The 13,870-nt window shown below is 47.9% G+C and overlaps 1 protein-coding gene across 1 annotated transcript in view; it reads right to left on the minus strand.

Moving 5' to 3' along the window:
• The window catches only part of IPPK (inositol-pentakisphosphate 2-kinase), a gene marked incomplete at its 3' end in the record, with an annotated part of 44,675 nt that overhangs the window by 12,052 nt on the left and 18,753 nt on the right, over positions 1-13,870 (minus strand). The window contains exons 7-11 of the mRNA XM_079706225.1: positions 9,794-9,852; positions 9,296-9,368; positions 5,524-5,803; positions 3,453-3,603; positions 2,611-2,713 (exon numbers count right to left, since the gene is read on the minus strand). Coding sequence (XP_079562351.1) covers positions 2,611-2,713; positions 3,453-3,603; positions 5,524-5,803; positions 9,296-9,368; positions 9,794-9,852 — 666 coding nt within the window. The remainder of the gene's footprint in view (positions 1-2,610; positions 2,714-3,452; positions 3,604-5,523; positions 5,804-9,295; positions 9,369-9,793; positions 9,853-13,870) is intronic.

Below are 13,870 nucleotides of genomic sequence, written 5' to 3' on the forward strand. Positions count from 1 at the left end.
AGAGCTGAGTAGCTACAACAGAGACCAGATGGCCAAAGCCTGAAGCATTTACTCTCTGCCACCCCTGCCTTTTTTTTTTAATTTAAATACATGTTATTTTATGACAAAATACTTTCCTTTTTTTTTCTCCCCATTTATATTACAGTTAAAACTATATTACAGGGGCTTCCCTGGTGGCGCAGTGGTTGAGAGTCCGCCTGCCAATGCAGGGGACACTGGTTCATGCCCTGGTCCGGGAAGATCCCACATGCCACGGAGCGGCTGGGTCCGTGAGCCATGGCCGCTGAGCCTGTGCGTCTGGAGCCTGTGCTCCGCAACAGGAGAGGCCACAACAGTGAGAGGCCACTGCACCACCAGGGAAGCCCTAACATCACATTTTATACAATATACTCACTGCTTGAATCTTTTTCATTAAATTATTTGTTTTGAGATAACTGTAGGTTCACATGCAGGTGATCCTGAGTGCCCTTTACCCAGTCTCCCCCAATAGTGACATCTTGCAAAACTATATAGTATAATATCACAGCCAGGATAGTGACACTGATACACTCCATGATCTTATTCCAATCTCCTAAGTTTTACATGTAGTCCTGTGTGTTGTGTACGTGTATTTTATCACACATGTAGGTTCATGCATCTACCACCACAGTTAAAATACGGAGCAGTTCCCTCACCAGAAGATCCCTCTTTGTTGACCTTTTATAACCTCACCCCCTTCCTTCCACCTCCTCCCCATCCCACAGCAACCACTCATCTTTGTCATTTCAAGAATGTCATTTAAACAGAATCATAGTGTGTGATCTTTTGGGACTGGCTTTTGTCACTCAGCACATTTCTCTGAAGATTCACCCAGGTTGTCGTGTGTACTGAGATTTCGTTCCTTTTTACTGCTCAACAGTTCCAGTTTACGTAACCTGTTGTAGGCCACCTGTTGACAGACACTTGAGTTGTGCCCAGTTTCTAGCTATCACAAATAAAGCTGCTATGAACACTCCTGTACAGGGTTTTGGGTAAGCCTGAGTCTTCCCTTCTCTGTGACAAATGCCCAGGAGTGCAGGTGCTCGGTTATAGGGCACATGCATGTTTAGCTCTGCAAATCTAGTTTCTCTGCACCAGCATTCAGTGTTATTTCAATGTTACTATTTTAGTCATTCTGATAGTTGTGTAATGATGGCTTGAATCTCTTACAAGATTATGTTTACATATGAGGTTTAAAAATTGCAATAAAATTAAAAAGTAATCCATGCTTATTTATTACAATTTTGAAAAATATAGAAATGTGTAAAAACGGAAGTAAAGTCCTATGCTTCTTCTCTTGAAAAATGGAACACTGATACTTATTCCTGCATCAATGTACCCAAGGTGCAGACAATGCAGGGCAGTCCGTCACTTTATTCTGATAGAGGCTCCCTTTTGGGTCTCTCCCCACCTTGAGGACAGCTCTATCCCCAAGCACCTCAGCTAATTCCTTCAGGGCCCTTGGCTTTGGAGGGGACCTCCTCAAAAGCCCAACAGCTGCAGAAGAGGGAGCACCCAGCCTGGGAGGGAGGGAGCGAGCACCCAGCCAAGGACAAGAGTGAGGACTCTTAACAAGTGAGAACCACAGACCCATTGTCAGGACCAGGACAGTTAAACTAAGGGCTCCATGGCAGCTGCCCAGAGGATGTAGAGAAGGAGGTCACTCTGTTTTGTTCCTACCTTTTTGTCACTTTGCTCCCACTAGAACAGTGTTCCTTAACCATTTTAGCAAAACCTTTGACAGCCCAATGAAGCCTATGGATCCCTCTCAGAATAACATTTTTAAATGCAGAAAATAAAAAATAGAGGCTTGACCATGTCAAATACCGAACTATTTTTTAAAACAAATATATTATGTAGTATTACATAACAAAATCTCAGGAGTGAAGAATATAAAGGTATCATGAGATATCTGTAGCAACTCCAGTGTGAAATTAAAAGGTGTGATTTCTCTAAATGGCAAAGTTGGGGGTCCTGCTGACCACACAGTGGTTGTTGCCGCATTCGTAATGGAAGGAAACACTAATTTCAATCAGAGGTTAGTGAAAACAAAGATGTAATTTTTTTCCTATCCAAGTTCATGGAGCCCCTGGATTCCGATTTTACAGAACCGGAAAGAATAGGATCAGGCCTCTTCCCTAAGAGATTCTCCCAGGGTGCCCCTTGGCCTGAGGTATGGGGAGGAAGGAAGCCAGCCACACACAACCACAGGTGGGGTCCGGGCCTAGAGTCCCACTGAGGGCTGTAAGGAGAGGAATGGTTGGCGCTAGCCTGTTCTAAGGCTGCTAAGGAGGAAGCACAGAGCAGTGGCCTCAGGTCCTGGACCCCAGTACAGGGAGGGTGGAGAGAGGGCTGGGCCCAGGGTGGCCTGGAGCCAAGTGAACAAAGGGAAATCCTTCCTAGAAGCTAAAGTAACGTTATTACCACCCGGCCCAGTCCATCTAGGGGAAACTTTAGCCACGTTTTTTGAATCCCCAATTTTTCTGCATTAACCATCAGGGGTAGGTACGGGGAAATACTTCTTAGGAAAACCCCGACTTAGCGTTAAGGGCCTAAGAAGCACGCAGTGTGTTTCTGGAAGGATCCACCCACCTTTGTCAGCGCAAAGGCCACCGTGCCATCATCCTCGGTGGACAGATCAAGCAGCCTCTGGTAAAATGCTTCATCATAAGGCCCGTCTATTTGCAATGTTTTTCTGAAGGACAAAGCACAAAAACAACAGGATAACAAAGCTGCCTGGAAATCGTTTGTTAAACTGTTAGCAGTTTAAGAATCACACATCTGGTTTTAAAGAACATTCATGGATTCATCTCTTCCTAATGCTCAACTTCGTTATGAAGCGTCTTGCAAGACCAGAACCAGGAGAGCCAAGGCTGAACGTCTCTTGTTTATGACAAATGGTGTCCAGGTAAGAGATGCCAGTGAAGGGGTGCTAGGGAGGAAGCGAAGCCAGGCCGGGGCAATGGCCCCAGCCTCCACCACGTGCCACAGGTGTGGACCCTAGCAACCCCCATCAAGGTGGCCAGGAGATGGACAAGGCAGTGCCTGAAGGCCAAAGCCCAGCGGCGGCTGGGTGAGCACGGCTCACTGGTTGTGGAGCAGCACTGCCCCCTGCAGGCTCGGCTCCAACTCAGGACGTGGAACTGCCTAAGGCAGGGTTGTCCGGTTCACAAGATGTGCCTTCCTTTCTAGAAATGGGCAAGTGACCACTGATCTGACAGGACCCTGGTCCTCCTTCACGTGGCACTGAATCTCTGGGCTGAGCCTGGCATCTGGGGGCAGGGAGGGGAGGTAGCTGGGGTGAGTTATCCTCCTGTGGGAGGCCAATGCTTTCCTCCCACTGCGGCGACCCTCATCCCCATCTTGCCCTCAGGGCTGCTTGGGGCCCCATGTGAGCCCAGAAAGGGCAGGGGAGCCCTGGACCTGGGCCTCACCTCTCCTCAGGAAACTCCTCCAGGTACCGCTCAACCCGCCGGTACAGAGGGTAGAGGCCTTCGATGTCCAGCAGGTCCAACATCTGCACCTGGAGGGTTTTGTACAGAAGACAGCCCTTCGGTAACCCTGAGCGCTCCGGGGTGTTTTTTCCTACCAAGAACATCAGGGGAAAATGAGAGGTTTACTGTCAAGGACTAAAGAAGGTGGCGGGCACAGGCCGCACCCTGCCTCACGGAGCTGCTGGGGCTGGGACAAGCGGACGTTCAGGACCAGGCACAAAAGAAAGGCAGGTGACCCACACCTCACTCTGTGCCTCTCCTTCCTCTCAACATCCTTCAACCTCCATCACACCAGCCCAGATCTGAGTTTAGAGAGATGACTCTCAGTCTAAATAAGACAAGGCACAAAATTTAAAACGACCATGTTGACATCTCCAAAACTGCAAGACTGCATCTGTGGAGCCCAGAGCCACAGCCCGTGCTGAGAGGCAAGTGACCACACTGAGCAGGGAGCTGTCATGGCAGGGATGGTGCGGAAACAAGGCCCATTCCACACTCAAGCATTCTCAGGCCCCTGCCATGCACCGGGGGCCTCGAGGGCTGGGGAGACAGAGTCCCAGCCCATTTATCCCACCCTTCAAAGAAACAGCCACGTCCTATGAACAAACAAATATATGAGTATGGGTCCGAGTCACAGGGAGCAGCTGTGGCCATGTGCAGTTCCGACACTCTGACCTCTGACCTCCCCCACCTAACATGCTCAGTCATGTAAGACAGAGTGAAAGTGCATAGGCCCAGCTAGAAGGGATTTGTTAAAATTATAGGCTATTCATACAGTGGAATATCTACCTTATGGTCAATAAAATTTCAAAAAATACAATTGCTGATATAGATAGATTTATACTAATCAGGCAAAAATACCAGGTTACAAAATAGTATGTAGAACACATTGCACACCCCATGGGTCAGGTTTATGTCTGTGTACATATGCAGGGAAGGTCTGCAAGAAAAGTCCACAGGTGTCAACAGTGCCTCAGGGACCAGTGTCCATCTGTGTGTCCTTCCAAACACGTTCCATCTACTCAAAAGCAGTTAAGTACCCAAATATGGGCATACGTTTACCAAAATTGTCTGAAATGACTAGGTATCACTTTTGCAACAAGAAAAATACCCACAAAATTCATTTGTACTAAGAAAAATGTGAAATGGGGCACAGAAGAAGGGTGACCTGTGCTTAGGAAGCTGTACGGCAAAACAGTAGCACCTAGAATCCACGCGGGAGCAGGGCCACCATCTTCCTATGTCATACCCCCACGGCCATCCTCAGAGGCTCTGAGAACCCACAGGGATCATCAGCACAAAAACTGAATCATCTGAATCTTCCTAGTTGGCCCCTCAAAATAAGTCCCTGGCTATGGCTCCGCACACCACATACTTGAGTGTGTTGTGGAGCCCGCCAGCAGACGACAAAGGTGGCAAACGAGGAGGCCGTGAACATTCATGGCAAAAACCCAAATCAGTCACCAGATCGCCCTGAAGTCTGGATGCCCACTGAGTCAAAGTCAGCCCACAGCGAGTCTGTGAGGAATGGGGCCTTGAGAAGAGCCACAGGTCCCTCACGTCTGTGTTCACAACTTGTCTGCAAACTGCCACCCACTGAGGCCACCCACCTGCCCTAAAGGGCCTTGCACTGTGGGACTGCAACATTCCGGGCCTCAATTCTTCCCATCGAAGAAAAAGGCCAAGGAAAACCTATCCCCAGGGTTGCAATGAGATGGAACAGGACGATGTAGCGAAAACACTCAGCAAACCACAGAGGATGCACAGATGTGTGGGACGATATTTAGGGAAAACCCTATAGCCCAAATGTATGCTGCAACTTATAAACCCAGATAAGAGATGAGAAAGGCAGTATCCCCACCTGGGGCTGAGAGACAGGGAGGCCCAGCTTTGGGGAGCCCTGACGAGACTGAGGCTGCTCCCACAGAAGCTCCGTGAGGCCAGGCAGGACCCTCGCAGGCCATGCCACAGGCTCTGCTCGCCCTGCACCCAGCCCACCCACCAGGCCTACCTTGGCAGCGCAGGCTCCTGCTGAAAGGGCTGGCTTCACAGACGGGTGGGCCCCGCAGCCCAGGCCCCGACCTGAGGGCGCCCGCCCGGCCCTTGTCCGAGCCACTCAGTAGCACCCGTGTGATGACACGCACCAGCTCCCGGATCACGGCCCTTGTGCAGTGGGGCCCACTGGCCAGGCCATTGGATGGGAAGAAGAATGGCTTCAGGTGGTGTGCAAGTTCACTCCAGTCAGCCACGGGGCTGCGGGCATCTTTACAACCATAAATCAGCTCACCATTCTTCAGGAAGGGAAAGAAACGGGGAAACGTCAACTCCAACAGGCCGGTAGGAAGACACCTCCGTCCCCATCCACTAGACAGGCCAAAGGACCGGACATTTTACATGCCCCCATTTGGGGTCTCTGCATACTGCAGCCCTCTGGGGAAACCCACCCTCATGTACCATGTCACTGAACAAGAGAAAAATCCCACTGGAACATGAAAAAGGAGAAAAGTTCTCAAGAACCAAAGATCAGAGCCCTGGGCCTGAGATATAAACCCTCAGACCAGAACACCTGGGATGTTAGCAACCTCAAGCAAACTCGGCCCAAAGCACAAACTTCCAAAGGCCCTAGCCTGTTACACAAGAGGCCAAGTGACACTACTGTGCTACTGAGGGACACACGGTGTCATCTGACCCTGAGCAAACTTCTCGGCCAGTGTGGACATCGGCCGCCAGGGTCCCAGAGGGCTTCTGTCCTCTGCAAAAGACTAAGCCAGGCTCCAGCCAGGGTGGGTAAGGCCAACAGCATCACTAGTATAGAAATCTTCATCTTTGAGGCCATCCTGCCTTCTAAAACCAAGTCCAGCAAAGAAACTCCTTATGGCACCAATGTTCCCAGGGCTACATGAAAGGATGCTCAGTGGGTGCAACCCTGTGACTTTTACAGGGGTCCGTGGTATCTAGGAGGAAAACCCCTAAGGGAATCCTGGTCCCCACACCCCTGAGCATCAGCCAATCCCAGGGGAGTGATGAATCCCTTGCCCCTAGTTTCCTTGTCTGTGAGACAGTGTGGTCAGCAGCCTCCAGGTAGGTCCCCAATGGCCCCCATCCCTTGACACTCATACTCTGTAGTCCTCTCTGCACTGTGGAGGTTTGGTCTGTGTGACTGACAGAATACGAGCAGAGCAATAGCATACCCCCAGCAAGAGTAAGTTATAAAAGATGCTGTGGCTTCTGTCCTGATGACTCTCTTCTCAGATCACAGCAGCCGCACTGAGCAGCCCCATCGAGTCCCCCATGGCCAGGAACTAAGGCCTTCTGCCAATGGCTGTGGCGGCGCCATCCTAGGAGCAGGGCCCTGGCCCCAGCTGAGCCTTCATATGGGATGCAGCCTCAAGAGGGACCCTGAACCAGAACCAGCTATGCTGCTCCTTAATTCCTGGCCACAAAAACTGAGATGATAAGTGGCTGTTATGCAGTAGTAGATAATACGACGAGGACGATCCCTGCTCTGCCCCCAGGTGGCAGATGGGGGTCAATTCAACCCAGTGAGAAGTGTGGACTGGACATTCCTCCCTCAGCAAGTTCCCGGGATTCAGCAGCATGATGCCTCCCCTGGGAGCCCCCTGTTAGCACCATCAGAGTTCACAGATGTGGGTGTCCAGGGAGATGGGAACACAACTGTGGCCACTGCTGGCCAAAGGACCAGGGGAAACCAACAAGAGATGCTGACCCTTGAGATGGCCTTACAGAGGGAGGAGGGCGCACCAGGCAAAGGAAAAGCAGGAGCTCCCGGGAGGAAAGCAGGCCAAGATGAAGTACCAAGCCAAAACCAGTCAACATGGGTTGCAACCAGGAGGTAGGGCCAGAGTTTGGCTTGCGGTCCAGTGCAAGGGCAGCCTTGGCCTACCGTGAAACTCTCTCCTCCAGGCCCATAAGCAGTTAAGTGACCCCTGGACAATAGAAGGCCTCTTCTCCCCAGTGTCTGGAATCCAGGTAGATGGGCATTTTACATACACAAATATGGTTGCTCAAGCACCTCATGTGACACTTGGCAGAGAGCTATCGTCTTGGGCTCTGTGACAACCCCGCATGTCCCCCACCACATCTCACAAGTGTCCAGTATTAGTGGACAGATCCACAGACTCGGAGTCTGGGAACAACACTCGGACAGACAAGGAGAAGGCTCCAACGACAGACAGCACGGTGGCAGCACCGACCGTGGCCCAGGAAACTTCTCCACACATGGAATTTCACAACAAGGGAAGGCGTGAGCTTCAGAACCAGAGAGCTTGCTCCTGAGAGGTGCTGGCACTTGCAATGATGTACTGACTTGCTCCGGGTATTATTTTAAAAAGCCATTCCATGTCACTTCTTTTAATCCATCTCTTTTGAAACTATTATCTCAACCTCTGGATTTTCTTCCCCCAGCTGAGTTCAACAGAAGCAGCAGATAGCCAGGGTTCTCAGTCCCAGGTCCCAGGCCCCAGGACAGGTCAGCTTATCCAGGGGCCAAGCCAGACTCACCACTCAGCTTAAGTGTGGGCCTGACAGGCCAGCCTAGGCGGGGGCAGTCAGAAAAGGGTCCATTTAGGACAAAATGCCACCCTCATTATAGGTTCCAAATAAATCCCCAGATGAAAGGGAACTTATCTTTAGGATTTAAATACACAATTCCTGAAGTCTTTATAAGATTTAGAAATAAACACTGATTTTAAAATGTCCTCTTTTTCTAGATTTGGGAAGGTGGAGGCAGACAAGGTAAAGCTGATTCACTCTGACCAGTTTTTTGAACCATGGGGGGAAGCCAGGCAAGAACAGGCTTCCCTCCCAACTTCTCTGAGCCCACTTCTGAGGGGCATCCAGTGTGCAGAACAGCACTGTCCACACGGAGCAGGACACAGAGGGCACAAGGCTGTCCACACCCAACAGCCCTGCTACTCCACACAGACCCAGAGCCTGTGAACCTGGAGCCTGTCACAAACTCTCGCTTATACGTCACACTTAATAAGGAGATAACCAGGACTGGGGGCAGTCAGTGGTAAGCAGAAAAGGAGGTGACAAGGGGGATCCCAGGGGACACATTTCCAACACAGGCCACACCGAGCCCTCCTCCAGATCTGGGCCAGCCCTCGTCCCCTCTCCCCGCACCCCCTCTCTCCACACTCCTGCCCCTCAGCCTCTCCTCCTCCTCCCGCTAGCAGCAGGCCAGGGGACCACAGGGCCTCAGCAAGTCTGGTCAGGGTGCCGGCAGCAGGTGGCAATGAGGAAACAGAAGGTGCCAGTGCCAGATGGTGAATATTCTGCATGCAGAACCGTTCCCACGATCAGGATGCAGGACTCTGAGAACTCACTAACTGACAAGGAGATCCCCAAATTATAAGTTCCCTCAGTTACTCGGGAGGAAAGGCACAAGTGTGGCCACCCTCTAGGATGCCCTGCCCCAGCTCCTGCTCCCATCTCAACCACACAGGACTCCTGGGACGCAGTCAGGGCCATCTTTCTCCAAGAACCAGAGTCAGGATCTATGTGTCAAAGGAGCCTGAGGCCACCCAGTGGTCAAGGAGTCACCGTCACACATCCCCAGGAGTCCCAGGATGACATGCCCATGAAATGAGGCTTGGAAAAAGGACCCAAAGTATCATGCTAAGCCAGCCCCAGCCCAGATGCCCTCGTCTGCAAGGTCACAGAGCCCTGTCAGGGACCAAAGCACTATGGGTTCATCCAGCTCAGTTCAGACACCAACAGGCCCCACCCTAAAAGTGCCATAAGACAGAAGCAGCTCTTACCTTAAAGATCTTTAAGTTGTTCTGTGCCTCCTGTAACAAGCTTTTCAAAGCAAAGTACATTCTCTGTTTATTTCTAAAAAAGAGAAAGTATTATTGACAGAATTAAAGCCGACTTTGCATTCACCTGCCCGTGGCTCAGGGGACATGCCCAAGAGCTGCCACTCGAGGTCTCTGAGCTTTGCAGATTAAGGAGCTGCATTCTCCCCAGGCCTACTCACGGAGGCACCCCCATCCCTGCCCCTAATCCCCACCCTGCTCTCTGCCCCTTCCTCTGGCAATACCTCCCCAGCCACTGGCTCCCACAGGTCATCTGCAGGAACCTATGGAGGCAACACTGACCCTAGGCAAGAACCCTGGGCCCTGCCCAGGGCCCTGGCTATCTGTAGTCAAGTAGCCCCCACCTCACAGAATGCGGCCCACTCCCACTCCCCACTGCACAGAATGCCACCCCCCACCAAGAAAGGCAGCACAAGGGACAAAGGAGAAGTGTTCGCTTACCCTGAGTAGAGATCAAGGGGACAATATTTACTTATCTGCTTCCACTTCCCAGTTGCTACCTGTTAAGAAACCACCACAGGGTGTCAATGAGTGGACTGGGGGAGCACTCCAACTCTAACACACAAAACAGCCCAAGTGACTGTGAGATGACCAAGGCAGCTGAAGGGCCCAGCAGATGACACCACCTCCAAGTGCACATCACTAGCTGGGGCAGGGGGCTTGACTGTGACCCCAGGAACTTTCGTCCCTCCTCTGAGAGCCTCACGTAGCTGCCAGCCCCTCCACATGAGCAGAGAGGCAGCAGCAAGCACCTTTATAAGATGACATGGCTGAATTTTGGTAATCAGATGAACAAATCTTTACAATTATAATATCCAGGAAGGGGAGGGTGCACCCAACTAGCAATTTCATGTTGTCAGCGAGAAGATAAATTGGTACAACCTTTTGAAAGGCAACTTGCTGGTTTCCATCAAAATTTTAAATGTGTGTGCCCCCTGATTTGGCAAATGTATGAGGAATCGCTGGGTCAAGGAGTCACTGCGGCCTAACTGTGACAGCAAGACCTAGAAACTACTAAATAAATCAAAGGACATCTGCTCGTATGGGACAGGACAAAGCAAGCCACATGTTGAATGAAGGAATGAAAAAATAATATGCAGCCACTAACAGAAACAGGCAGAGCTCAAAATCACCAATATTTATTCAAGGAGAAAAGCAATTGGCAGAACAATGCACATGAAATCACTTTCACTTTAAAAAAAAAAAAAGGATATGTGCATCTATACATGCATGTATCCAAATATGCATTGAAAAAGCCCTGAAGGATACACAACAATCAATCTCCAAGGATTATTTAAGTGAAAAAAGCAATTAGCAGAACAATAACTTATGGCAAGACTCCTTATTTGCTTTATAAAAGTGTATGTATGCACACATGCACGTGTGAGCACACATGAGAATATGTGTACGGAAAGGCATCACCTCACTTCCACTTGAATAACACGTATATTTTTGTTGCAAAGGAAGAAGTCTGGAAGGACATGCAAACTGACAACGTGAGTTACCTCTGGGAAGGCAGGAGACCTAATTCATAAAATTACATATTTTATCAATTAAACAAGCAGGTACTATTTCATAGCAAAAAAAAACCCAGTTCTTAAAAATCCATCATATATGTTGAAAATGAATGGTAACAATGAAAACCATCTCCTAAAGGGAATGGCTCACATACCTTCTTTTTCCTAAGAGCCTAGAAAGTTATAACACCACAAAGAAAAGATGGACTAAGGACCTCTAGAAATTCTCTCCCCCATAAGGGCAAGGAGAAAACTGGCAAAAAACAGTCAGGATCAAAATTTTCAGAGATCAGAAAATTAACCAAAGGCTTACAACAATCTGGAAGGTATTATACAAGAAAAATGGCCATATCTAAATAAGAAGAGTGAGCTATGTGGCATTTTTAATGCCTTATTCTTACCCCTTCTGTCTAGCACCAAGGGAACCCTAAAAACCAACATCCCCAATCACAGTGAAAACAGAAGTGTGGCAGCCACTGGAGAAGGCTAAATGGTGTAGGAGCTTCTCCAAAGCCTCATTCCCAAAGAGTGGTCATTATTTGACCTGTCTCTTGGTTTCCTGTCTTCACTGACTTGACTCAGAGCTAACCAACTACAAAAGGGGCATTTTCCAGCTTCCCTGGTGGCACAGTGGTTGAGAGTCCGCCTGCCGATGCAGGGGACACGGGTTTGTGCCCCGGTCCGGGAAGATCCCACATGCCGCGGAGCGGCTGGGCCCGTGAGCCATGGCCACTGAGCCTGCGCATCCGGAGCCTGTGCTCCACAATGGGAGAGGCCACGGCGGTGAGAGGCCTGCGTACCGCAAAAAAAAGGGGGGGGGGCATTTTCCCCCAGGGACATTTGTGAAAAATATTCAGAGGCAACTGTTCAACTTCATGACTTCCTGAGATACTGGTTAACAGTTGTGGCAAACAATAGGCTAACCTAAAACTAAAAAGAAAAAGCAGAGGAACGACATGTACACAGGGCTTTGAAAAGCTCCAGTATATCCTGGGCATCTAGGAGGCCATGCACAAGCTCCAGAAAGACCTGAAAAGGCCACCACCTCCTGGTGATCTGAGGCTCTGCAGAAGTGAAGGCTAAGGCAGAGTTGCAACCGCCCTGCTAAGTGTTGATGGCAGGCCCCAGTACACACACAGAGCCCCTCAGTAAAGCCTGGAAGACTTAATGGTCTCAGGCATTTAAGAAATCTCTGTTAAACCATTAGCTGCTCACCTAAGCTAATGGAGCATCAGAGGCCACAAACAACAAAGAACAGACTTCTCAAACTTGGCAAAGAAAAATCACAAAACAATAACAATTACAACAAGCAGCAACAACAAATCCTAGAAAGGTTGTAGAAACTGATTTCCAGAGTGGTTACGTTATATTACTTAAAATGCCTGTTTTCAACAAATAATTACAAGACATGCAAAGAAACAAAAACGTATGGTCCATACCCAGGAAAGAAACAATCAATAAGCTGTCCCTGAGAAATTCATACATTGGACTTACTTGACAAAGACTTTAACTCAACTATTTTAAATAAGCTTTAAGCTAAAGGAAACCAAGAACAATGAACTGAAGGAGACAAGGAGAACAATGTATTAACAAACAGGGGATATTAATAAGGATAGAAATTATAAAAAGGAACCAAACAGAAATTCTGTCATTGAAAAATACAATAACTAAAATGAAAAAGTCACAAGAAGGGCTCAACAGCAGATCTGAGTAAGCAGAAGAAACCATCAGTGGATTTTAGGATAAAGTCCAAGAGCTCCACACCTAGACACATCATAATAAAACTGTCCAAAGACAGAGAGAGAATCTTGAAAGCAGCAAGAGAGAAGTGACTCATGATGTACAAAGGATCCTCCATAAGATTAACAGTTGATTTCTCACTGAAAACCATGGAGGCCAGAGGCACTGGGATGGCACACACAGTGCTGAAAGAAAAAAGACTATCAACCAAGAAGTCTTGCCTATAAAATTATCCTTTCAAATGAAGCAATAATTAAGACATTGCCAGATAAACAATAACTTAAAAACTGTGTTGCTAGAAAACCTGCCCTACAAGAAACAATAAAGGGAAATCTTCAGGCTGAACTAAACGGGCACTAGACAGTAACTCAGATCCACATGAAGAAATAAAGGGCACTGGGTAAAGGAACTACATAGGTAAGTATAAAGGATAATATAAATATATTTTGTTTGTAACTTTTTTCTTCTACCTGGTTCAAAAGACAGAATGTCCCCTGCATGGCATAAGGCAATTATTATAACTGCATAAGGCAATTATTACAAATCTGTATTGAAAAGCATACAATGCATAACGATGTAATTTGTATGACAATAACAGCACAACAGAGGGGGAAGGCAACAAAGCTGTATAGGAGCAGAGTTTATGTATACTACTGAAATTGAATTGAGTTAGATTGTTTAGGTTAAGATGTTAAATCAATAGGCAGAACAACTAGACAGAAAACCAACAAGGAAGTAGAAGACTTGCACAACATTATAAACCAACTAGACTTAACAAATATCTATACAACACTCCACTCAACAACAGCAGAGTATATTCTAATCAAGTAAACACGAAACATTCTCAAGGAGAAACCATATGTTAAACCACAAAACAAGTCTCAATTAATTTAAAAAGATATGACTCTGCAAACTCAGTGGAATGAAACTAGAAACAAATAATAAAAGGAAATTTGAGAAACTCACAAATACATGAAAACTAAACACATTCCTAATCATCAATGAGTCAAATAAGAAATCAAAAGAGCAGTCAGAAAATAAATTGAGATAAATGAAAATGAAAATATAACATAACAAAATTTATAGGAGGCAGAGAAAGCAACGTTTAGAGAGAAATTTACACTTGTAAATACCTGTATTAACAGGAAGAAAGATCTCAAATCAATAACCTAATTTTCTACCCTAAAAAACTAGAGACCAAACTAAATCCAATGCAAACAGAGAGAAAGAAGTAGTAGATTAGAGCAGAGACAGATGAAAC

Source organism: Hyperoodon ampullatus (genome assembly GCF_949752795.1).
Source record: "Hyperoodon ampullatus genome assembly, chromosome: 6".
In the NCBI taxonomy this organism is placed as follows: domain Eukaryota; kingdom Metazoa; phylum Chordata; class Mammalia; order Artiodactyla; family Ziphiidae; genus Hyperoodon; species Hyperoodon ampullatus.